General features: G+C 45.5%; 1 protein-coding gene across 2 annotated transcripts; it reads left to right on the plus strand.

Annotated features, from left to right (window-relative positions):
- Positions 1-24,933, plus strand: SOCS7 (suppressor of cytokine signaling 7). 2 transcript variants are annotated; one of them, XM_069952610.1, is made up of 10 exons: positions 1-761; positions 9,236-9,300; positions 9,376-9,480; positions 9,930-10,031; positions 10,811-10,941; positions 11,021-11,189; positions 12,356-12,484; positions 12,713-12,848; positions 21,821-21,978; positions 23,307-24,933. In XM_069952610.1, the coding sequence occupies exons 1-9, from the start codon at positions 22-24 to the stop codon at positions 21,939-21,941; spliced, it is 1,698 nt and encodes a 565-aa protein (XP_069808711.1). In that variant the 5' UTR covers positions 1-21; the 3' UTR covers positions 21,942-21,978; positions 23,307-24,933. The 2 variants fall into 2 exon arrangements, with proteins under 2 accessions (XP_069808711.1, XP_069808712.1); XM_069952611.1 differs by having other exon boundaries at positions 23,326-24,933.
- Positions 24,934-26,141: the final 1,208 nt, after the last annotated feature.

A 26,141-nucleotide genomic window follows, 5' to 3' on the forward strand; every position in this document is an offset into this window, starting at 1 on the left:
GGCGGAGCGTCCTACCCCTGCATGGAAACAGACCCCGCAGCTGTCGCTCAGCAAACCGGAAGTGACGTCGTCCTGTATCGGATACTGGGGGCGGGCTCCGATGAGGGAGCTGTCGGAGCTCGGGAAGCGGAGCTGGGAGAGGCCGAGGCTCGGGCCGGGGCCTGCGGAGCCACCGGGGACATGCGAGGCGCAGCGGCGGAGGAGGAGGCCGCGTCCTACCGGGTGCTGAGCCGGCTGCTGGGCTGCGGAGCTGAAGCCGCGGAAGAGGCAGCCAGACCCAGGCTCATGGTTTTCCGGAATATGCTACGAGGGGAAGAGGTGGAAGATGCGGAGGCCTCCAAGGAGCCGGGGGCGGGAGTAGAAGCCGTGCCCGCAGAAGGGGCGTCCCAGCCGGCCGAGCTGTGCAACCGTCACCGCAAAGCAGCCCAGCCCGGGGAAGGCCTGGAGCTGCAGCTGGGGGCGCTGGGGCTGCGGGGGGCCGGCTGCCCGTGCGAGGAGACCAGCGATGCCCTGCTGGTGCTGGAGGCGCCCGAGGCCCGGAGGCTGCAGGACGAGGACGGGGAGGCCGCGGGGGACGGACAGGCCGGAGCGGCGGCGCGGAGGAGCGCGGCCAGGAAGGGCTCCCTGCGGATCCGGCTCTCCAGGATCTTCCGCACCAAGAGCTGCGCGGGGGCTGCGGAGCGGAGAGGAGCCGGGGAGCTGGGGGGCTCCGGGGGCAGCCTGACCGACATGTCCCGGGACAAGGAGCTGGAGCTGGGCAGGTGAGAGGCCAACCGAGCGGGTGCCTGGGCCTACTTCTGGGGAGGTCACCCAGCTTTCCTGGGCTCCTGACAGTCTGAGAAGGCTGGGTGACCATACAGGGAGCTGTTACATAGGTATCACCCAGCTTTCCCGGGCTCCTGACAGTCTGAGAAGGCTGGGTGACCATGCACAGAGCTGTTACATAGGTATCACCCAGCTTTCCCGGGCTCCTGACAGTGTGAGAAGGCTGGGTGACTATACAGGGAGCTGTTACATAGGTATCACCCAGCTTTCCCGGGCTCTTGACAGTGTGAGAAGGCTGGGTGACCATACAGGGAGCTGTTACATAGGTATCACCCAGCTTTCCCGGGCTCCTGACAGTGTGAGAAGGCTGGGTGACCGCTGCCCGGAGCTGTAACATAGGTGTCACCCAGCTTTCCCGGGCTCCTGACAGTGTGAGAAGGCTGGGTGACCATGCACAGAGCTGTTACATATGTATCATCCAGCTTTCCCGGGCTCCTGACAGTGTGAGAAGGCTGGGTGACCATGCACAGAGCTGTTACATATGTATCATCCAGCTTTCCCGGGCTCCTGACAGTGTGAGAAGGCTGGGTGACCATGCACAGAGCTGTTACATATGTATCATCCAGCTTTCCCGGGCTCCTGACAGTGTGAGAAGGCTGGGTGACCATGCACAGAGCTGTTACATAGGTATCACCCAGCTTTCCCGGGCTCCTGACAGTGTGAGAAGGCTGGGTGACCCCTGCCCGGAGCTGTAACATAGGTGTCACCCAGCTTTCCCACGCTGCATGACAGTGTGAGAAGGCTGGGTGACCATGCACAGAGCTGTTACATATGTATCATCCAGCTTTCCCGGGCTCCTGACAGTGTGAGAAGGCTGGGTGACCTCCGCAGGCAGCTGTTACATAGGTGTCACCCAGCTTCCCTGGGCTCCTGACAGTATGAGAAGGCTGGGTGACCATGCACAGAGCTGTTACATATGTATCATCCAGCTTTCCCGGGCTCCTGACAGTGTGAGAAGGCTGGGTGACCTCCGCAGGCAGCTGTTACATAGGTATCACCCAGCTTCCCTGGGCTCCTGACAGTATGAGAAGGCTGGATGACCATGCACAGAGCTGTTACATATGTATCATCCAGCTTTCCCGGGCTCCTGACAGTGTGAGAAGGCTGGGTGACCATGCACAGAGCTGTTACATATGTATCATCCAGCTTTCCTGGGCTCCTGACAGTGTGAGAAGGCTGGGTGACCATGCACAGAGCTGTTACATATGTATCATCCAGCTTTCCTGGGCTCCTGACAGTGTGAGAAGGCTGGGTGACCTCCGCAGGCAGCTGTTACATAGGTGTCACCCAGCTTCCCTGGGCTCCTGACAGTATGAGAAGGCTGGGTGACTACCACAGAGAGCTGTTACATATGTATCACCCAGCTTTCCCAGGCTGCATGACAGCATGAGAAGGCTGGGTGACTCCCAAAGGGAGCTGTAACAGGTGTCACCCAGCTTTCCCGGGCTCCTGGTCTACTGATAAGCTGGGAGATTTTGGCAGATAAAATGTAATTGTCAGCCAGATGTCCTGGTTTCCTGGCTACAGATCAGTGGTGCAAGCTAGTTGGTTGGTTGTTGCAAGGGGGGCTATAATGATAGGTGGGGGTCACCCGGCTTTCCCAGGATTCTGACTTCAGGCAATCAGCAGTGTAAGAAGGCTGTGTGACTGTCTGAAAGCTTGTAATAGTAACATAGGTGATAGTAACCCAGCTTTCCCAGTCTCCTGGCCTACCTGGCACCATATGCAGGATTGCTAGGTATCCAGGAGGCTGACATAGCTGTGTGATAAACCCAGGGAGCTGTATCAGTAACACAGGTGGTTTTCACCCAGCTTTCCCAGGCCCCTGATATACTGCCAAGCCAATTCAGGAGGCTGAGGAAACTGTGTGACCACCTTATCGAGCTATAATGGTAACAGCTTCCCCAGTCCCTGTTTCCCAATTTCTGTTTGCGGTACAGCTAGTTATTCAGGAGCCTGGGAAAGCTGTGTTTTAAACCCTGTACTGTACTAGTAACATATCATTGTCAGACAGCTCTCACAAGCCCCTGTTTTCTTATACTGTTAGGTGTTCAGGAGTCTGAGAAAGTTGTGTGACCGCCCCAAGGAGCTGTAATAGTAACTGGGTTGGTTGTTACCCAGCTTTCCCAGGCCCTTGACTTACACAACTAGACATTCAGTAGTCTGTGATGCCAGATCTGCTATAACTCCTGTACGTGTGAATGGATCCTTGAATGACTTTTCTGGGATTTAAAGTGTTCCTGTCATTTAAAGGGGTTATCCAGCGCTACAAAAACATGGCCACTTTTCCCCCTCTCTTGTCTCCAGATCACGTGCAGTTTGCAATTAAGCTCCATTTACTTCAATGGAACTGGGTTTCAAACCCCACCCAATCTGGAGACGAGAGGGGGAAAGTGGCCATGTTTTTGTAGCGCTGGATAACCCCTTTAAACAAATTTCGGACCTGTATGGGTGGGGGTCCTGGCGCTGAGACCCCTGCTGATGGTTGAAGGGGCAGAAGCACTCAGCAGCACATGCTCTTGCTGAAGTAACTGCTGAGCGCTTCTGCCCCTTAATTCTAGCGATCAGCGGGGGTCTCAGCTCCTGGACCCCCACCGATACAAACCTCTGACATGTCAATAGTTAGTTTAGTATCAGTATCAGATCGGTGGAGGTCTGACACCTGGCACCCTGCTGATCAGAATGGAGTGGGAAGCGGACAGCTCCGTACATGGTGTAGTGGCCGTGCTGGGTACTGCAGCTCTGCTCCCGTTGAAGGGGTTTGCTGATTTTATTTTGCCTTGTTCTCTATTAACAGGATAGGGGCAAGTATGAGATCACAGGGTGGTCCGACTTCTAAGCCCACTGGGGTTCTCTAGAACAACAGTGGCCTGACTATTGATTCTCTACGGAGCCCCCTGGAGATAAAAGAGATGGAATTCTGCACGGAACCGCCACCGCAGACTCCGTTTGGAATCCCGCCTGCCTCAGTGTGTCAAAGTGACATGTCAATTCTTTCAGCGGAGAGCGGAGGCGTGCGAGGTATCGCTGTGACACACTGAGGCAGGCAGGTTTCCGAGCAGAGTCTGCGGTGGGGGTTCGGTGCAGGATTCTGCCTGTTTTACTCCCTAAGGGCGGGTTGACACTACGGAATTCTCGCGGACAATGTCCGCGGAACTCCGTCAGCTGTCCGCCCGCACAGGCACGCGCTTTTCCGCCGGCCCCATAGACACCATTCTATGGGCCGGCGTATTCCGCGATCCGCTGAAAGAAGTGACATGACACTTCTTTCAGTGTATAGTGGAATACGCCGGCCCATAGAATGGTGTCTATGGGGCCGGCGGAAAGGCGCCCAGATGTGCGGGCGGACAGCTGACGGAATTCCGGGGACATTGTCTGAAAATTCCGTAGTGTGAACCCGCCCTTACTGTATAGTGTGACTAGCAGTGAGATGCTGGGTGTCGGACCCCCACTGATCAATCTTCTAGATGGGCTATCAATATGGTCATAATCGAAAAGGCCAAGAAATCAACTTTATGGATTCCAAAGCGCCCACAGAAATCAATGGGCAAGTTCTGTAGATGCTTTAGGTAATAGATAAACTTCCAGTTAAGGACCTGCATTACCACTATTTCTCCAGTGATGACATGCCAGAGGACTGGAGTCAGGATTAAAACAAAAAAATAGCTGCTTTCTTGAAGAAACAGCGCCACTCTTGTCCTTGTTCGTGTGTGTTATTGCAGTTAAAGGGGTACTCCAGCAAAAAAAAATAATCTAATTAACTGGTGTCAAAAAGTTAACGAGGCTGAAGTTGGTTTCTTATTTGTCCAGTTTCTTATTCAGGGGATTTTTCTTTTTCCTTTTTTAGCCATTATTCTTACAGAAAATTCATAATATTCATAACCTGCCCATAACTGAGGTGCCCTGAGGAGATTGGTGATAAAAATGGCCAAAAGGACCCCAAGGTTGGCGTAAAAATGGGCATCAAAGTGAAAACACAAAATTATGATTTAAAAATAAAATTGACTTCGGGCCACTGATCTCACACTGATAATACACAGAGAGGGATGCCCCGCATCACATCCAAGAGAGTCCGGCCTGGCCCAAACTGGTTCTGGGCATAAAAACTGGCATCAAAGTGGGCACATAGGCATTTTTCCTATTTTGAATATGTGCCCACTTTGATGCCAGTTTTTACACCCAGAACCACTTTGGGCCAGGCTGGACTCTCTTGGATGTGATGTGGGGCATCCCTCTCTGTGTGTTATCAGTGTGAGACCAGTGGCCCGAAGTCAATTTATTTTTATATCATAATTTAGTGTTTTCACTTTGATGCCCATTTTTACGCCAACCTTGGGGTCCTTTTGGCCATTTTTATCACCAATCTCCTCAGGGCACCTCAGTTATGGGCAGGTTATGAATATTATGAATTTTCTGTAAGAATAATGGCTAAAAAAGGAAAAAGAAAAATCCCCTGAATAAGAAACTGCTGAATAAGAAACCAACTTCAGCCCCGAATAAGAAACTGGCCGAATAAGAAACCAACTTCAGCCTCGTAAAAGTTATACAGATTTGTAATTTACTTTTATTTAGAAATCTCCAGTCTTCCAGTACTTACCAGCTGCTGCATGTCCTACAGGAAGTGGTATATTCTTTCCAGTCTGACACAGTGCTCTCTGCTGCCACCTCTTTCCATGTCAGAAACTTCCATAGCAGTAGCAAATCGCCATAGAAAACCTCTCCTGCTCCACAGACTGGAAAGAATTCACCACTTCTTGGAGGACATACAGCAGCTGATAGGTATAACCTGAAGCAGTTGGTACTGGGTTGTAATAGCACACACAACCTGAGGACTGGTGTGACACTCTTTCTGGAAGAAAGGTGCCATGTTTTTCTAATCTTGGATAACCCCTTTAATGGGTGCTATTGTCTAGCTAGGGAACCCTTCTGTCAGGTTTTGGGGTTATGTTTAAGGGCCTGGTTCCCATATGTCTGTTGATCCGACATAGTTGCCTTCCGATATGTAGGCACCAGACCAAGAACCATTCCAGTGGAGGGGGTAGTCTATGGGCATGGGTGAACACGTGGCTATTTTTTAGTATGGGCTCATGCACACAACTGATCAAAAGAGGCGGATTTTCGAGCGGATTCCGCACGCAATTCCGCCTGGAAATTCATCCGTTTGAATTGAGCAAAGCACTTTTCTATTGTTTTCAATGGGCTTTGCGCTGTGCATTTTAGATAGCGGGATTTCCGTCCGTAAATTTCATTCGCGAGTCCGCTTCCCGCCCAAAGAAGTGACATGTTACTACTTAGGCCCCGTTCACACTGAGCAAGAATGGTGGAATCCCGCCGTGCTCAGTGTGCTGCTCTGAGTGAATGAGAGGGTGCGCGCTCCTCTGCTGCCGCCGCTCTCCACTCGAGGAAGGGACATGTCACTCCTCCGGCAGCGGAGGAGCGCGCACCCTCTCATTCACTCAAAGCAGCACACTGAGCACGGCGGGATTCCACGACGGAGAGCTCCGCCGCGAAATTCAACCATTCTTGCTCAGTGTGAACGGGACCTTTGGGCGGAATCCGCTAGAGGAATCCTATAGAAGTCAATGGGGCTTGAAATTCTGCTTGCATTTTGCTCAAATTCCGCTCAAATTCAGCCAGAGCAGAATAGAAGAGGAATTTCAAGCAGAAATCTTTTCCTCTTCAATTCCTCGTCTTTTGCTCATTGTGTGTGAGCCCAATCAATGGAACATAGACCTTTATGCTCAGTGTGTATGACAGTGGTCTAGGGTTAGATCATACTATGCCTGGACAGCCAGTTGTAGATGAAACCAATGACGGCCGTCTCATCCGATGACCAGGTAGATGTGGCTGTATCACAGAGTCCGGGAGACACTATAGCAGCATGTCATGTGTGGGAGCAGTGTTATGACTGCAGCAGCAGTTGGTATAGCGGAGCTGCTTTGCCATGGGAACTCTTGTTTTCTTGCCTGATTTATGACAGGGTGCCAGGCCCTCCTCCGGATCCTCTGTCTGTACACAGTGGAGGTGGCATCACATTGCTCTGTAGGCTTTCTCTATTTTCTTAATAGTTTATCACACACAGGTTGTTGAAGTCATTTCATGCTGTGCACGTGTAGTGGACATGGCATCAAGCTAAATGTCATGGCGGCCACGTGGTATTGTGATTATGTAGCTGTTAAAGCTATGGCATATTGCATTATGCTACTTGTGGTATACACAGCTGGCATTGTGCTGCAATTCTTAAAGGGGTCCTCCATAGAGATGAGGGAACCTGGAGCATGCTCGAGTCCATCCGAACCCGAACTTTTGGCATTTGATTAGCGGTGGCTGCTGAACTTGGATAAAGCCCTAAGGTTATGTGGAAATCATGGATACAGTCATTGGCTGTATCCATGTTTTCCAGACAACCTTAGAGCTTTATCCAAGTTCAGCAGCCCCAGCTAATCAAATACCGAACGTTCGGGTTCGGATCGACTCGAACCTGAACCCAGTTCGCTCATCTCTAGTCCTCCAGCTAAAAAAAAAATTTTTTAAATCAACTGGTGCCAGAGATTTGTAATTTACTTCTTTAAAATAAATCTCCAGTCTTCCAGTACTTATCAGCTGTTGTATGTCCTGCAGGAAGTGTAGTGTATTTTTTTCAGTCTGGGGAGATGGAGAGGTTTTTAATGGGGATTTTCTTCTGCTCTGGGCAGTTCCTGACATGGACAGAAGTGGCAGCAAAGGTCACAGAATAAACCACTTCCTGCAGGACATACAGCAGCTGATAAGTACTGGAAGACTGGAGATTTTTTAATAGAAGTAAATTACAAATCCACCGTATATAACTTTCTGACAGTTGATTTGAAAGAAGAAAAAAAATCACCGGAGTACCCCTTTAAAATAAGACTAACCAAGTAGAGTGACATTATAGGTGATTTAGTGCATTTTTACAACACTTTGTGTGTACAACTTTTCTTTCTTCTTTCTATACCTGATACTTATGATTTTAGAAAACGCTAGAATTAAAGGGATTGTCTTATCAATGATCACCACTAGAGATGAGCGCAACTTGAGCATTCTCAAGTTCGATTGTTCAGCATTTGAATAGATGTGGCTGGAGAAGTTGGATGCAGCCCTGGGGTTAGGACATGAGTATATTAGTCCCAGGGTATTCCTAGTGTTCAGCGACCAGACAAGTCGTGAGATTCACGTATGTGAGGTCCTTGTATTGTCGTTGGTTGGAAGTAAACTTGTAGCCCAAGGCTAGTTAATAAAAAATAATTAATGTGGATGCATGAAAACTAGTATGAAGAAAAGTAAAAGTTGTAACCAGTCAGATCAGTGCTTTATTTTCCAAAGGGCCCATGAAAAATGAAATGTTAAATCTGATTAGCTACCACATTGCTCTAGGGAACCTTGGCTCTCCAGGTGTTGCAAAACTACAACTCCCATCATGCCTGGACAGCTTAAAGGAGAAGTCTGGCAAACATTTTTATTAAAGTATTGTATTGCCTCCCAGAAGTTATACAAATCACCAATATACACTTGTATATGCTTATGGGAAATGCTTATAAATAGCTTTTTTCCCTGCACTTACTACTGCATCAAGGCTTCACTTCCTGGATAACATGGTGATGTCACAACCCGACTCCCAGAGCGGGTTGTGGCTGCTGGAGAGGATGATGGCAGGGGGATGCTCAGTGTCCCTCCAGTGCCCTGTGTCCCCCTGCCATCATCCTCTCCAGCAGCCACAGCCCGCACAGCTCTGGGAGTCGGGTCTTGACATCACCATGTTATCCAGGAAGTGACATCACCATGTTATCCAGGAAGTGACATCACCATGTTATCCAGGAAGTGACATCACCATGTTATCCAGGAAGTGACATCACCATGTTATCCAGGAAGGGACATCACCATGTTATCCAGGAAGTGACATCACCATTTTATATAGGAAGTGACATCACCATGTTATCCAGGAAGTGAAGCCTTGATGCAGTAGTAAGTGCAGGGAAAAAAGCACTTTATAAGCATTTCCCGTAATAAGTGTATATTGGTGATTTGTATAACTTTTCGGGGGCAATACAATACTGTAATAAAAATTTTCGCCAGACTTCTCCTTTACGCTTTGGAAATCACTTTGGAGAGCCAAAGTTTTAGCTTTGGCTGTCCAGGCATGATGGGAATTGTAGTTTTGCAACAGCTGGAGGGCCGAAGGTTCCCCATCCCTGGGATACAGTATATAGTGTCTTTGGACCTACAAAGAAATCGAAAAAACTAAAAAAAAAAAAAAAAAAAAATGTTCTGAACATCACTCCTCTGATCTGTAATGTGGACAGCTGACATTCTGTCCTCATCACAGACAAGTATTGGAATAGAGTAATCCCACGTGTCACCATGACCGTCACTGATCATTGTGTTTCTTTCACAGAAAGCCCCGTTTGACCAGAACTCAAAGTGCCTTCTCTCCAGTCTCCTTCAGTCCCCTCTTTACTGGTAAGTGATGGAAAAATCTTATCCTGGTCATTGGTTTTCTCACCACACTGTCTAACATGTTTTCTTATGTGCCAGGTGAAACGGTATCTCTAGTGGACGTAGACATATCACACAGAGGTTCGTGCTCTACTCACCCCCCTACGCCACCCCCACCTCCTCGCAGGAGTCTGAGTCTTCTAGGTAATGCTCTTTCCATTGTCTCATGTCATTGTGTGGTTAAAAAAAGAAGAAGTCATCTTTGTATCCTTCAGCAACCAGTTGGAAATCAATTTGGAGAAACCTATAGCAGGGGTAGGGAACTTTGGCTCTCCAGCTGTTGTAAAACTACAACTCCCATCATGCCTGGACAGCCAAAGCTTAGTGGTATACAGGCTTATTGAAGTATACAAGTCCATACACATGCTGCTTGTGTCCCTTAGGATAGTCAAACACAGCTAAAAGGTGCCAGACTTGGGTCACCCGAACCAGTGCCGATCAGAACTTGACGTATCACTTTAACATTCTGTGAAGATGGAGGAACCCTTTAAAAGCATGGAAATAATAATGGATAGGTTCATTAGTATTATGTCCATTGTTTTTATATTTTAGTGTACTATAGTATGTGTTTGTTTTTTTTTTCTCTCTTCCAGATGATATAGGAGGTATACAACCAGCGTCTGTTCTAGTGGGTCCTATGGGGTCCTCTCTACAGTCATTCCCGCTGCCCCCACCACCACCGCCACATGCTCCAGGTCAGTCGACCGCTATATATTTTAATCGTATTGATTTTTCTATGAATTTTTAATTGTGCTTTCTAATAGTTTTATTATTTACTTAGTTTGCTGTACATCAGGTATTCTGCACCTTTAAATGGACTAAATACTCTTTTAAAGAGAGTAACATTTAAAGGGAATCTGTCAGCCTTCGGACTCGACCCAAGGTGAAGACAGTGCCCTAGTAGACATAGTATATTTTGTACATCTTCCCTGGAGGAGGTTCAGCACAATCTTTATTTTTCTATAGTAAAGAAGAGTCAAAGAGGAGTCGTGGCTTAGCCCTTGTGCCGCCCTCTGGCATGCCTCTCCACTCCTTCCTGCTATGAATAAACTTTCCGGCTCGGCCTCTAGCTGCTGATATAAAAGGCTGTGCGTATCCTTAAAGGGGTTATCCAGCATTAGTAAAGCAAGGACACTTTCTTCCAGAGACAGCACCACTCTTCTCTCCAGTTTGAGTGTAGGTTTTGCGATTAAGTTTCATTGAAGTAAATGGATCTTTATTACAAGCCACACCTAAACTGGAGACAAAAGGGGTGTTGTCTCTGGATGTGAGTAGCCATGTTTTTCTAACGCTGGATAACCTCTTAGGATATGCCATCAATATCAGATCGATAACTATCTCCCAGCACCTAAAGCATGGGGAAATAAAGCAAATGAAATAACGGCAGTATACATTGGGACATTTAGATTTACAAAGAGATTACCATTCTTCTGAAAGCAATTGAATGCAAAACTGTGTGTTAATTTTCTCGCAGATCCCCTGCCTCGAGTGGTACCCCTTCGGCCGCCTGAGTGTGCGCCAGTCCCTTTGGTACAGCCCCTACAATGTCCCATTCTAAGGCAAGATCCCAGTAGTTTTGCTGCAAGCCTGAGAGAACTGGAAAAGGTTAACATTTAATTCATATAATTCCTATTGTCTGCCTTTTGGGCCCTTGATTTTACTTTGCACATCTTTCTTCCTGCAGTGCGGTTGGTACTGGGGTCCTATGAACTGGGAAGATGCAGAAATGAAGCTAAAAGGCAAGCCAGATGGTTCATTCCTTGTGAGAGATAGCTCTGACCCTCGCTATATCCTGAGCCTCAGTTTCCGCTCCCAGGGCATCACCCACCACACACGCATGGAGCACTATCGAGGTGAGAGTATATGGCACCTATATCTAAAGCAGCAGGAATGCTGACTATATACAGTTCAACATAGAATACAATGTACCACTATCATTGGGTCAGGTTGGGCAAAAAAGTGGCAGTGGTGTTCATTTTGATTCAACATTTTTTTTTTTACTCTTTAAGGGTAGCTTCACACGTACCGTATTGCAGTGGATTTGATGGTGCAGATCCGCAGCAGATTTGATCTAAATAACTGAACACAGCATCAAATCTGCAGATCTTGTACTTGTGAATGTACCCTTAAGGGGTTATCCAGTTAGAAAAATATGGCCACTTTCTTCCAGAGACAGCATGAATCTTGTCTCCAGTTTGGGTGTAGGTTTTGCAAACTACACCTTAACTGGAGACGAGAGTCGTGCTTTCTCTGGAAGAAAGTGGCCATGTTTTTCTAACGCTGGATAATAACTGCGACCAGGAGTACGAGGCAGGAGAAGTCGATGCACAGTATGTTCTCTCCTGGCTCTGTGTTGTGTGACCTGGACAGCTGCGTAGTGTAAAAACCTATGGGGGAGACCAGGTTTGAAAATGACACGTCCGATGTGAACGTGTGGAGCGCAGACTTCTTGCAGCCTGTACTCTTGATCGGTTGTGGTCTGAACACGCAAATACCGACAGATCAAAACCTTTTGACGTGTCTTTCAGGTGCCAAATTTTAATTTTTTTTAAAAAAGCATCCATTTAATTTACGTTAAAATATTTGTAATTACATTTAGAATAGATTTTAGTGTTTGGGACATGCCAAACATGTAGCCGAATGTACTGCACGGTAAACTGTTTTGAAGCCTACCTTGTATTAGCAAATAGTTAGCTTTGCTTTTCAATATAGATGGGAAGTGCTAGTTAGGGGTATCCTGTGAACATTACATACCTATTTCATAGTGCATAAGCCCATACATACATGACAAACATGGTGGTCACACAGTGTTAGAGTAAGTTCAGAAGGAATGGCACAGTAGATTTTTATGTGTACATAGCATTTCCTAGCAGTTTGTTCCAGATATTAAGTGTAGAATGCACACACAACATCCATCCACAACTTGTCTGGACGTGGTTTTATGGTTACTTGTCACACATTGATCCTCAGGGCTGTGTAAGTGTTGACTAATAACCCTTGTTCTACTTTAACTTCTCAGGCACTTTCAGTCTATGGTGTCATCCCAAGTTTGAAGATAGGTGCCAATCTGTAGTGGAGTTCATAAAGCGAGCTATCATGCACTCAAAAAATGGGAAGTTCCTGTATTTCCTGCGATCACGGGTGCCAGGTTAGTAACTGAAGGAATCCTTAGGCAGCTATACACATCTTGTGTATATTCTTTCTGTCGCCGCATTTTCATGGTCCTGCTTTTTTCTCTATTTTGTTGCACACTCCCACTTCTGTATTCTACCTTTTTTTTGCATGTCTGTATATTTGTTTGTTTATGGTTGTCCTTTGTTGCTTTTCATTTTCCTTAGGATATATAGTTTGATTCCTCTTACCCTCTTTATTTCAGGTCTTCCGCCTACCCCAGTACAACTACTATACCCCGTTTCCCGCTTCAGCAATGTGAAATCTCTGCAACATTTATGTCGCTTCCGTATTCGACAGCTGGTCCGGATAGACCACATTCCTGAGCTCCCTCTACCCAAGTGAGTATTGAGGTCGTAGTTTGTGCCTGCGGCCGTGTCCTGACACACAGGTTAGAGAGTAGCTGGCATTGATTACTCTAATGTTCTTAGATAGTTATAGTCGCATCAGTCTGGAGAAAATTGTTGTCACTAACTTCTGGATGACAGATTTAGGGTAGCTTCACACATACCAGATCTGCAGTGGATTTCACACTGCGAGTTTGCAGTTAAATCCGCTGCAAATCAATGTAGTGTGAAGTTGATTGGGGTTACATACCCGCAACAGAATTTCCATTCCGCTGTGGATAGGTAACCCGCCCCTTTAACCCCCCGCCGCCTGCAGCATACATTACCTGCTCAGTGCTGCAGCTGCATGTGAGACTCCCGTTGGTCCCCATCAGCCAATCAGTGTTGCCGTGCCGTGCTGCCGGGGGAATAAAAATTCTGCTGCGGGAATTTAACCCCATTCAACTTCACACTACATGGATTCGCAGTGGATTTTGCTGCAAACTTACAGCATGAAATCCGTTGCCGATCTGGTACGTGTGAAGGTCCCCTTAATGTTCAGTAGTATTTAGTGGGAAGTTATTTTATGTTGATTTCAGTCTTAAAGTGACTCTGTACCCACAATCTGACCCCCCCCCCCCCCCCAACCACTTGTGCCTTCAGATAGCTGCTTTTAATCCAAGATCTGTCCTGTGGTCCGTTCGCCAGGTCCTAAAAAACAACTTTTAAACATTTGGTCCTGTTTGAACATTGCACAGGTGTCTTAACGATCCAGCCCATGTACTGTGTTCTCACAGGTGGGGAATAGGGGGCAATCTGCCTGGAGCATTCCTAATGATGAGGAGGGACAGAGAGGTTATGCCAGCCCTTGCATGCACAAACTAAACCACGCCCGTAGGGCACATGGCTGCCAATTTGAAAGTTGTTTTTTATGACAATAACTGCGTCACCTGCCGAACGGACCCCAGGACAGATCTTGGATTAAAAGCAGCTATCTGAAGGTACAAGTGGTTTAAGGGGGACAGATTGTGGGTACAGAGTCGCTTTAAAGGGGTTATTCAAATTCCAACTGTCAGATGCAATTCAGGTTCCAAACTGCTGACACTGTTGGATAGCTATTAGGTCAAGGATCATCTTCTCAAAAGAAAAATAGCATATGCACAAAAAATGGTTGCACATCACGAAAATCTTTATTATAACACTGACATAGATACAAAATACCACATAAATAAATGAATGTACAGGAGTAGTAAAATGAGGGAGACAACACCCCAAATACTGCTCTACATTAAAAACACTAAAATGTCACCATAAGTCCTGCTGGTGTTCCAGCCAGGGCTAATCTACCACTCTGACTCTGGACTGTATGTACAATAACAAAAATCCAACATCTCTACCTAGACAGAGACCCGGTAAAACAAAATATAACCACAAAAAATGGAGAATAGGAAAAAAATTGGAAAAGATCACCATATACAGTCCAACAGAATGAGAGTCAGATGGGATAAGAAATCACCCCACGCGTTCCGCAGTCTAGTGGCTTCCTCAGGGATGTGGGCAGTAAGGTGAGGGACATAGTATATATACCTATACAACATGTGAGAGCAATTACAGATTAGATGAAAAATCATACCATGTGCAGGAGTATCAAGCATCTCAAACATGTCCGGCGCCATCTTGGAAGAGCTGCACATGTGCAGTAGCATCAGTAAGCTGCCACTGGAGGCAGAAGTGTATGGGCTTCAAGAATATGGCAGCCGCATATATGACTACAAAAGCGACTGAGAAGCCGGCGCCATTTTGGAGTAGTCATGCATGTGCATTAGCATTGAAAGACATTGTCACTAGAGGTAAAAGTAACCAGACTTAACCAGACTTAGGTCAAGGAGACACATGTTACCTTTTTTATATATCTATTTGTGTTTACAGATTGTAAAAAAAATGCTTTTATTCACCAGTGAAAAGTTTGAGAGATGCATTCCCTAGCGTATCTAACACCTTCTCTCCTCCCATCCCTTACCCTGCTTGGGGCTTAGCTTGCAGCTGACTGTCAGGTATGGATGTAGGGGGTTAGGAGGTGTTCTAGCTTGCAGCCTATCAGGAGCTTGGAAAAGACTCTCTGACCCTCTTCACTGGAGGATAAAAGTATTTTCTATGTTCTGGAAGCACAGCTAGATATTTGGTAGGTACCATGTGTCTCCTTGACATATTAGGCATAATAAGGTATCTAATAGTGTCATCAATTTTGATCTGATATTCACTCTGTTATCCCCTTTCCACAGGATTGGTGGGTGTCAGACTGATGGATAGTATAGACGTTGAATGGAGCAGTGATGAGCATATGTACTAGAGCTCCATTTACTCTGGGAGGAGTGACTTCTGTTATAATCAGTGGGGTCCCAGTGGTCAGAGCCTCACCAATCAGCTAGTTATCGGGATAGGGGTAACATTTATTCTTTAGTAACCCCTTTAACCATAAGTCTGTTTTTTACAACTCCATCCACATACTTCACAGAATAAAATCACTGCAGAATTAAAGGGGACCATCAATGTCGATGCCTGACCTTTTTTTGGTGTTTCCCTCCCCCCCCCTCCAATTTCACAATCTATATTATAAGATAATCCTGAAATCTTGCAGTTTTGATTCTGACCACTAAGCCTAATATTTGTTAGTGTTAAACGGACCTTCCTATTGCCATATTTATGTTTTCTAGGACTCCCTAGGGCGGCATCCAACTTCTAAGAGCCGCGGGGAATCAAATGCTGAGCATTCAGGGAACATTGCTAATCTGAACAGTTTGACTGATAGTCACTTTAAAGGGAACGTAACGGTTAGCATGAATTTTTTTTAGCCTACCTTGTTGGTGCCGGCGTGAAGATCCTGGTGGCACAGTTCATTTCGTTGAAATTCTGCCGGGTTCCCGTGATCTTTGCTGGTTTTTTAATGGCGTCCCCAGTATAACGATATCCCTTCCCTTGGGAACAAGTCTGACTGCATCACCATAAAGAAACATGAAGAAACCAGCACCAATCGCGGGAACCTGTTTCGAAAAATAGACTGCGCCGACAGGGTAGTCTAAATAAAAAAAATTCTTATGTCATCTGGTACATTCACTTTAAGTGGATGCTTATGCTTTTCAAACTTTAAAGGGGTAGTGTGGCGCTAAAAAATTATTCACAGAATAACACACATTACAAAGTTATACAACTTTGTAATGTATGTTATGTCTGTGAATGGCCCCCTTCCCCGTGTCCCACCACCCCCGCCCGTGTACCCGGAAGTGTGTGGTGCATTATACATACCTGATACGTGTCGAGCCCGTCCGCCATCTTGTGCCAAACGTCATCAGCTGCTCAGCTGCGATTGGCTGAACATAACTGTGCTCAGCCAATCGCGGCTGAGCACAGTTATGACGCGGCGGAGGGGGGGGCGGCGGCAGGGATTCGGCCGTCTGTCCGAAGATGACGTTTGGCACAAGATGGCGGACGGGCTCGACATGGATCAGGTAATGTATAATGCACCACACACTTCCGGGTACACGGGTGGGGGTGGTGGGACACTGGGAAGGGGGCCATTCACAGACATAACATACATTACAATGTTGTATTACCCCTTTAAGTAATTTATTGTTTTGTTATAGTGAGTATAGGCACTTTTATTTCTTCTCTGGTTCAGATGTGTGAGTAATTTCATAACCTTCAGGGCTGTATAGAAATATTCTTACAGGGATCATGAGGACGAGATCACATGAAAAGAACTATTTAGCCAACATTGTCATCTGCTTCTGACGCAATGTACATCAGTCTTAGGAGCTAGTGATCATTACCTCACCGTGTAAGACTACAGGCCGGCTTCCATGGAAAGGTTTTTGTTACGATCTTACATAAACCTACAGATAATATTAATACCTGTAAACACTGGAGGGGAGAGATTATGACTCTGTTCACACATCGCCTTCAAATTTGTAGTATGAGGTGGTGTAAGGAGAAAGGCGCATCTAACATGTATAGCAAGATACATCAAATGTATCACAGTGTGCGCCGCCATGTAGTTAAATGACAACATCTCACCCCTGTGTGCTTATGGGCACAATCCCTTCTGTGCGGGGAGTGTTATCTGGTCCATTTAGTATCTTTTTTTTCCCTTATGATCTTTGTAGTTGGAGCATGTAGATGTAGACCCCCATCGTGGAGAATAACAGCGTTGTAGTTAGCGATTTCCTCTAAAATGATCTTCCTTTGTCGGTCATACTCCATATCCTTAGTGTGTATGTAGAGAAGCCCTGCCTGCCATGCCGTCTCTTCCCCACCGCTGTGTGTGTGTAAATACAATTCCCCATCCTATGTAATTATCATCTCCAGCGTCAACACTAATTACTAGTCCCGGGCGGGCGGAGCCCCTGCTAAGTGCTGTTTATGTTGCACTGGGAGGTCTGGGGGCTGTACTGTCGTCTGCTGCCGCCTGGCTTTGTGCTCACCCCCTGTCAGAACATAGATGACATCGCTGTGTAAGGCCCACATTACAGGAGGAGGATGAGGCCCTGTGTGTGCAGACACTGCCATGTGCCATCATTAAATTACTTGGATTTTAGTCTAGATTCTTCTTTCTATGGATGAGAAAGGGGTTTGTGACAACATGACAATATAGAAACCCTCTCTTTATGAAATTAAAGGGAATTTGTCAGCAGTTTTGAGCTCAGAACTACTAATGTTTCCATATAGAGGACAGAGTGAGGAGTTATACCTAAAGTTGTATCATGTGAAAAGGAATATTCTGAGTTAGAACACTTATTCCCCATCCACCATCCACAAGAGCCTGATCACTGGGAGCCCAGTGTATTTGGTATAAATGTGGTGATGGAACTATTTAAAAATCTCAAGTGTTCCAGTACTTATTAGCTGCTGTATGTCCTGCAGGAAGTGGTGTATTCTTTCCAGTCTGACACGGTGCTCTCTGCTGCCACCTCTGTCCATGTCAGGAACTGTCCAGAGAAGGAGAGGTTTTCTATGGGGATTTGCTCCTGCTCTGGACAAATCCTGACATGGACAGAGGCGGCAGCAGAGAACACTGTGTCAGACTGAAAAGAATACACTACTCCCTGCACGACATACAGCAGCTGATAAGTATGGTAAGACTGGAGATTTTGAAATAGAAGTAAATTACAAATCTGTATAACTTTGTGAAACCAGTTGATTACAAAGAAAAATATTTTTGCCATTTAAGACTGCGTTACTTGATTTTGGGCTCCATGTAATTAATTCAGAAGAGCATGGATAATTTTATATTTGCATATGTGATTATCGGCCAGGAGCATTGCTAGGTTTACTACTGTCGCCCCTAAGCGGCCCTTGTAAAAGTGACACTGATCAGCTGAGGACGGGGAAAACGCCAGATATTTGGGTCTTTAAAGCATGCAATAAAATTTATCTTTGTCGGCCACACGTCTTCCTGTGTAAACAGGGTTGGCAAGAAGATGGGAGACTTGGATGCTTGATCACAAGCAGCATGGATGGTATACACTGCTGCTTGTGATCTTTAATGGTGTAGTTCAACAAATAAATTTTTCTTTTGAATCAACTAGTGCCAGAGATTTTTAATTTATTTCTAAAAAAAAAAAAATCTCCAATCTTCCAGTACTTATAGCCTGCTGTATGTCCTGCAGGAAGTGGTGTATTCTTTCCTGTCTGACACAGTGCTCTCTGCTGCCACCTCTGTCTGTGACAGGAACTGTCTAGTGCAGAAGGAAACCCCTACTGCTCTCCAGACTGGAAAAAATTTTTTTACACCACTTCCCGCAGGACATAAAGCAGCTGATTAGTACTATTAGTAAGACTGGACGTTTCCTAATAGAAGTAAAATTACAAATCTCCGGCACCAGTTGATTTGAATGAAAAAGCTTTTGCTGAACTACCCCTTTAAACTGGCAGCACAGATATACACTATACATACATGTGCTGTCAGTTTCCTGGGCTGCACGAATAATACAAGGATTGTTTATGCAGCCTGGTAAATTTTTCGTGCTGAGTAAAGGCACTGTAAAGAGCGGCTATCTCGCTGATTGGTGCCCATTTGCGGCCACACTGGCCGACAAATCTACAGTGGCCTCAGGTTACAATGTTTTCAACATACAATTGTTCTTTTTGAATCATCCTAACTTTAGACCAGACTCGACATACAATGCTATAGACAGGATCTGCAAAACATGGGAAAAGTGGCCATTTTACTGGTATTAGTAAAGTGCCTGCAGTGATTGTACTCCTCTCTATAGTACAGTGTGATACTACATGTCCTGTATCGCTGTGTGTCTAGTATCTCCTCCCTACAGTATAGTGTGATATTACATGTCCTGTACTGCTGTGTATGTTTAGTATCTCTTCCCTACAGTACACTGTGTTACTACATGTCCTGTACTGCTGTGTGTCTAGTATCTCTTCCCTACAGTATAGTGTGATACTACATGTAATGTGCTGCTGTGTATGTCTAGTATCTCCTCTCTACAGTACAGTGTGATACTACATGTCCTGTACCGCTGTGTGTCTGGTATCTCCTCTCTACAGTATAGTGTGATACTACATGTCCTGTACTGCTGTGTGTGTCTAGTATCTCCTCTCTACAGTATAGTGTGATACTACATGTAATATACTGCTGTGTGTGTCTAGTATCTCTTCCCTACAGTACAGTGTGATACTACATGTCCTGTACCGCTGTGTGTCTGGTATCTCCTCTCTACAGTATAGTGTGATACTACATGTCCTGTACTGCTGTGTGTGTCTAGTATCTCCTCTCTACAGTATAGTGTTATACTACATGTAATATACTGCTGTGTGTGTCTAGTATCTCTTCCCTACAGTACAGTGTGATACTACATGTCCTGTACCGCTGTGTGTGCCTAGTATCTCCTCTCTACAGTATAGTGTGATACTACATGTCCTGTGCTGCTGTGTATGTCTAGTATCTCTTCCCTACAGTACAGGGGGATACTACATGTCCTGTACTGCTGTGTGTGTCTAGTATCTCCTCTCTACAGTATAGTGTGATACTACATGTCCTGTGCTGCTGTGTGTGTCTAGGATCTCCTCTCTACAGTATAGTGTGATACTACATGTAATATACTGCTGTGTGTGTCTAGTTTCTCCTCTCTACAGTATAGTGTGATACTACATGTCCTGTGCTGCTGTGTGTCTAGTATCTCCTCTCTACAGTATAGTGTGATACTACATGTCCTGTACTGCTGTGTGTGTCTAGTATCTCCTCTCTACAGTATAGTGTGATACTACATGTCCTGTGCTGCTGTGTGTCTAGTATCTCCTCTCTACAGTATAGTGTGATACTACATGTCCTGTACGGCTCATTTTATTTTTCTGGTACCCTGTGTGATCTGTACAGGACCTTAAAAGCGCTCTAGTGTTCTACATAGAAAGTAACCTAAAGTTGCTCTCTCAGACTGTTGTATATAAGGGCTTGCATATTCGATATCTACACTTTTTTTTCCCCTTAAATCTAAGGGTACAAACACACTGGGCAGATCCGCAGAGAGTTTCTCACTGCAAATTCGCATCGAGACCTGCTGCAGATCCCTGCCCTTTACTCTCTATGGGCAGACAAACTCGCAGCAGGATAGACCTCCTGCTGTGAGTTTGTCCGCAGCCCACCCTGTTAACCCCCCGGCCGCCGGAGCCTATACATCACTTGGTACCCGCTCCGGCTTTCTTCCGGGCTCCCGATGTGGGAACCCCCGAAGCAAGCTGGAGCCGGGACCAGGTGAAGTACATGCTCCGGCGGCAGGGGAGTTAACGGGGCGGGCTGCGGAGAAACTCACAGCGGGATGTCCATCCTGCTGCGAGTTTGTCTGCCCATAGAGAGTACAGGGCAGGGATCCGCAGCTGGTCTCGCTGTGGATCCGCCAAGTGAGTTTGTACCCCAAGGGGTGGGTTCACATTGAGCAATCAGCACAGAAAAGTTCGGATTCTGCCGTTCGCCAAAAGAATTGACAGAATTCGACTGACCATACCCTTAAAGTGACTCTGTACCCACAATCTGTCCCCCCAAACCACTTGTACCATCGGATAGCTGCTTTTAATCCAAGATCTGTCCTGGGGTCCGTGCGGCAGGTGATGAAGTTATTGTCCTAAAAAACAACTTTTAAACTTGCAGCCCTGTGCCAAACGGGAGTATCTGTGCCCTAACTTTGCACCACCCCTCCGTCCCTCCTCCCCACCCTCTTCATCATTAGAAATGCCACTGGAACATTTTCTCCATGCTGAACATGTGCTTAATGATCCAGCCCATGTGCCGGGCTGACACAGCTGATGAATAGGAGACAATCTGCCTGCAGCATTCCTAATGATGAAGAGGGCGAGGAGGAGGGACAGAGAGGGTGTGCCAGCCTAATGCACACACACTCTAGGCCACGCCAGTTTGGCATGGGGCTGCCAGTTTAAAAGTTGTTTTTTAGCACAATAACGGCATCACCTGCTGAACGGACACAAGGACAGATCTTGGATTAAAAGCAGCTATCCGAAGGTACAAGCGTTTTTTTTTTTTGGGGGGGGGGGGGGGGGGGTGTCAGATTGTGGGTACAGGGTCGCTTTAAGGTAGGTTCACACTACAGAATCTGTGCGGGTAAGTTCTGATGGATTCCCGGTTCTCGTACCCGTTAACAGCAGCGCGCATATCCGCCTGCTCCATATACACCTTTCTATGGCTGGGCCGATTCCGCTGTCCACTGAAAAAATAGACATGTCCGTTCTTTCGGCGGAATGCGGAACAGGCACGTCGCCATGAACAAGCAAGAGTTATGGAATCCACTGGAACTTATCTGTTCAGATTCAGTAGTGTGAACCTACCCTTAGGGGGAAATTTATCAAGGGTTTTGTGCATCTTTTTAGGTTTATTTTAATTGGATTTTTCTTCCATTTTAGGTCTAAGTTCTGTTATATTATTTCACGTTAAAGAGCACTAAAACTTTATTTTTCTCTTTCTTCAGGCCTCTCATCTCATACCTGCGTAAGTTCTACTACTATGACCCACAAGAGGAAATATACCTGTGTTTAAAGGAGTCCCGGCAGATTCCCAAAATGGAGTCCGGGACAGAGAGCTCCACGTAGCAAGGCTCCCACGTGTAACTTATTGTGTTGGACCCAGGTAAATAAGAACTGAATTGTCAGCTTAAAGGAGGAGTCTGTCATCAATTATATGGCATTTTATGTCATTGCATTGCTGTGTCTCCGTTTGGGTTTTGGGAAGATCTATTAATCAAGGTCAGTGGGGCAGGCAGAAGCCACTGCGAACCAGTCTGATTGGTTCAGACAGCATGAGCGAATCTCAAACCGCTTTGGTCCATCCAAACCTGAGCCTGTGGCATTTTAATACTGGTAGCAGAAGTTGAATGCAGCCCTAGGGAACCTTGGAAAACATGGTTACAGCCATAGGCTGGGTTCACACTACGTACATTTCAGGCAGTATTTGGTCCGCAAGGCAGGTCCTCCTAGCAACCAAAACCAGGAGTGGATTGAAAACACAGAAAGGCTCTGTTCACACAATGTTGAAATTGAGTGGATGGCCGCCATATAACAGTAAATAACGGCCATTATTTCAATATAACAGCCGTTGTTTTAAAATAACAGCAAATATTTGCCATTATATGGCGGCCATCCACTCAATTACAACATTATGTGAACAGAGCCTTTCTGTGTTTTCAATCCACTCCTGGTTTTGGTTGCTATACAGCCTCAAATATAAGTAGTGTGAACCCAGCCATAGGCTGTATCTGTGTTCTCTAGGCAGCCTTAGGGCTGCGTTCATCTTCTGCAGCAACCCATATTAAAATGCTGCTCGCTTGGGTTTGGATGGACGAGAGCTGCTCAAGATTCGCTCTCACTTTTTTTGTAGGATAGTTTTTGTGATACAGGGCTCCCATTCCTCTGCATTGACACACAGGTAAATAGATAGTCTTTCTAGAGACAACAGTTTCGGTAACTTCTAGTAGCGCATATGAATAGTAAGGTGGGGAGATTCTCTGGCAAGATCCATATCTATCTGTCTGTATCACATATCTATCTATTTATAACCTCCTCTCTTTCATCCCATGTCCCTCCCTGTTTCTTACTTCTGATCTCTCGATCTATCTCTTTATATTATCTCTCTATCTCATCTATCTCTCTCTATCTCTCTCTCTATCTATCTATATCTATCTCTATCTCTCTCTCTCTATCTCTCTCTATCTCTCTCTCTCTATCTCTCTCTCTCTATCTCTCTCTCTCTATCTCTCTCTATCTATCTATCTATATCTCTATCTATCTATCTATCTATCTATCTATCTATCTATCTATCTATCTATCTATATCTATCTATATCTCTCTCTATCTATATCTCTCTATCTCTCTCTATCTATCTCCTATATAAATTGAAGTGCTGGGTTTGTATGACTTATTGTTCAGGTTGCTTTTTCCCGCTGGACTAACTTTCAGCAGGTCTCTTGTTTCTTGTTAGGAAACTTTGTGCTGGTATGTACACTGGACCCGCCCCAGGGGATGGAGGAACATGAAGGGGGAACAGACCTTCAGTGGACCACTTCTAAGTCTCCCTCCATATTGCCCCCTATAAAGACTAAGGGGTGATAATATAACTTGGATTTGGGTGTCACACTGCCAGCACCCTGACGTACCCCCCTGATTCCTGAGAGCCCCCACTGGAATGTAAGTTGCTGGTCACACACCGGTCTGCCAGCATCCTTACTACGTTACAGTATTGTATTTTGATGAAGTTTCATTGTAATGAAATTGAACAACCAGGGGTACTTGCCCCGTCATAGCTACTGAACAACTGGCCGTCATCTACTGCATTGTCTTCAGGGCTTCCTGTGTGTTGAGCACCACTTGATATTCATTCACAATACAGGGGGTCTTCAACCCTCTTACAGAGAAAGGACAGCTATTTATTTTATTAGTGAAGGTCCGCAGAGACCCGTACATCTCCTGAACAGAACTGGAAGTCCTCTTGACCCATTTCCACATTGCAGACAGACTATATTACAATCGACCGTCTTGCCCTGAACCTGCTCAATGAAGGACACGTCCGAGTTTTACTACTGATGGAAAAGAAAAAGATTCTACTTTTTGAGCGCTGAATGTCCTTCCGTCCTGTCATGTGACTTCTCACAGTTTGCTCTGTCGACACAGGTCTTTACGACACTGGAAAAAGGTTACCACTGGAGATAATACATTCATCTCTACCAGGATGGTTATGGCTACACGGGTTAAGTAGACCGGTAATTGTTGCACCTGCCATGAGTGCCACCTGACTGCCGTAGCCAACCCATAAGCCCACACAGAATTGATTGTGGTGCCGCAACTGTTTATCCTTTTTTTTTTTTTTTTTTTTAATTATTATTTAAAATTTTTATTTTTTTATTATTTATCCTGAGGGGTAAGGATTTTTCGTTCTTTTGTTGCCCTTAAAAGGGAAAAAATGTAAAATGAAAACTCATGGAGGAAAGTTATTGAAAATTATCTCCAGCACAACCTTAACTCCCCTTCCCTCCTTAAATTTACTGAAGTTTTGTGTATATTTTTGTTTCCGCGCTTAATTTATTGAAAATAGTCTGTGTAATTTATTTTATTGTCTTTTGACTCTTCTTCCTTGTTGGATTTTAATATATGGAAAAAAAAAAAAAAAGCACTGCAGAACTGGCCCTGCGAGCGTATTCGGGATGTTGGAAGAAAACAGTTCGAGGTGTCCTTCAAGCCCTGTTTGTATATACTGTGTTATAGGCATGAGAGGGACACATTCTTCCCAAGTTAATTTTTATTTTTTAAACCTATATTTTGGACCCCCCCTCCCCCCCCAAGAATTATTTCTTTGTAGACGTTGAATAGGAGATAACTGCAAAAATTGTTTTGTGTTAGTGATCGGTCTTTCTATTTTGTCTCTTCCTTCCCCTCCCCACCCCAAGACATTAAAGCATTCACCTATGTCTTGATTTCAGCTCCTGTCTTTGATTCTGATGACTAGACTTTTTTTTTTTTTTTCCTTGCCATGTTAAATACTTAAAGACGGGTGGAGAGTGGGTTAAAAATAAAAAATTTAGATATAACTTCATCCCTTGCTTGTCGTCTGTTTTACTGGTTTCTGTGAATTGTGTGTGTAGGAGACTAACATCATGGCTCTGCGGAAGGCCCTTTAACACAGGCTGGTTAGGTGGAGGAAGGCTCATTCCCAATAAACGGACTGTGTTAAAGGGCCAGCGATCAGATGACATATGGGTAGGCAACCTCAGATACTAATGTAATGGTGTTTGAGGCAGCTGTATTACTTCACATAGTAACAGTGGCCCCGCCCATAGAGCAGTTATGCCCAATAAGTGCCTTCAAATAATAGGCCCCCCTCTGTGCCCCCATATAGTGGGCAGGCCCCCCTCTGTGCCGCTATATAGTGGGCAGGCCCCAAGTTGCCCCTGGCTGTGCTGTCCATAGCTCAGGCACAGCTGTAAGACAGAGCACAATGTTATTTAATTATTTTTATTTTTATTTTTTGTTGTGATTTAAAAAAAAAAAAAAAATCCAATTTCAAATCAAATTTTAAATTCTCATTATTGGCCGCACATCGTCCTGTGTAAACAGTCGATGCTCAGCTCACAATAAATTTAAAGAGCCACACAAATCATACAGAGATCTTTAATGCAGCGGGGTCGCACGATTGATCTAACTTAACGCATTTGTCCCCTTCCCCCTCTATAAACTGACAATATACTGTAGTCCCTTCTTTGCTCCCTGCAGGGCGAGTCTTTTCAGATATTCTGCTATACTACGGCACAGACTCTTTTCCTTCCCTCACTATCATGGTAGAAGGTTATATCTATAGTAAATAGAGGATCACTACACACACATGTCCATGGGTAGGGTGACTGAGCATGTGTGTCCTCCTGCACTCACTATAGTTGGTGGACATGTACATTGCTATACACTCAGAACACCAGGTGGCGCCATACCATGTAAGTAAATAACTGCTAACTGGATTTTTTTTTAATACCATGTAAATAGCAAATGTTATCTTTTTATGCTCTGTGAAATGAATGTGATATGTAATGGTGGACAGTCACTTTTAAGGCCTTGTGGGCCATAGCTGGACTCCGTATGGTGCAGTAGGCTACACAGTGGTATTCTTAATTCCCTGTTCCATCTATGCATCCATGCTCTGCTGGGTGTCAGAGATTACTCTTGTTGGGTGTCCTTCTACAACTAATAGCTGTAATGGCTTTGTGAATGTGGCCTGAGGCCATGATATAATTTTGTGAGTAGTTTAGTTAG

The sequence above is a fragment of the Dendropsophus ebraccatus genome, chromosome 14 (assembly GCF_027789765.1).
Source record: "Dendropsophus ebraccatus isolate aDenEbr1 chromosome 14, aDenEbr1.pat, whole genome shotgun sequence".
NCBI lineage: Eukaryota > Metazoa > Chordata > Amphibia > Anura > Hylidae > Dendropsophus > Dendropsophus ebraccatus.

Bases quoted from the DNA above. Each gene is read 5' to 3' on its own strand.
- SOCS7 (XM_069952610.1), top strand. From the start codon at position 22: ATGGAAACAGACCCCGCAGCTGTCGCTCAGCAAACCGGAAGTGACGTC. The intron at 9,481-9,929 runs GTAATGCTCTTT...TCTCTCTTCCAG, and splicing joins CAGGAGTCTGAGTCTTCTAG to ATGATATAGGAGGTATACAA. The intron at 10,032-10,810 runs GTCAGTCGACCG...ATTTTCTCGCAG, and splicing joins ACCACCGCCACATGCTCCAG to ATCCCCTGCCTCGAGTGGTA.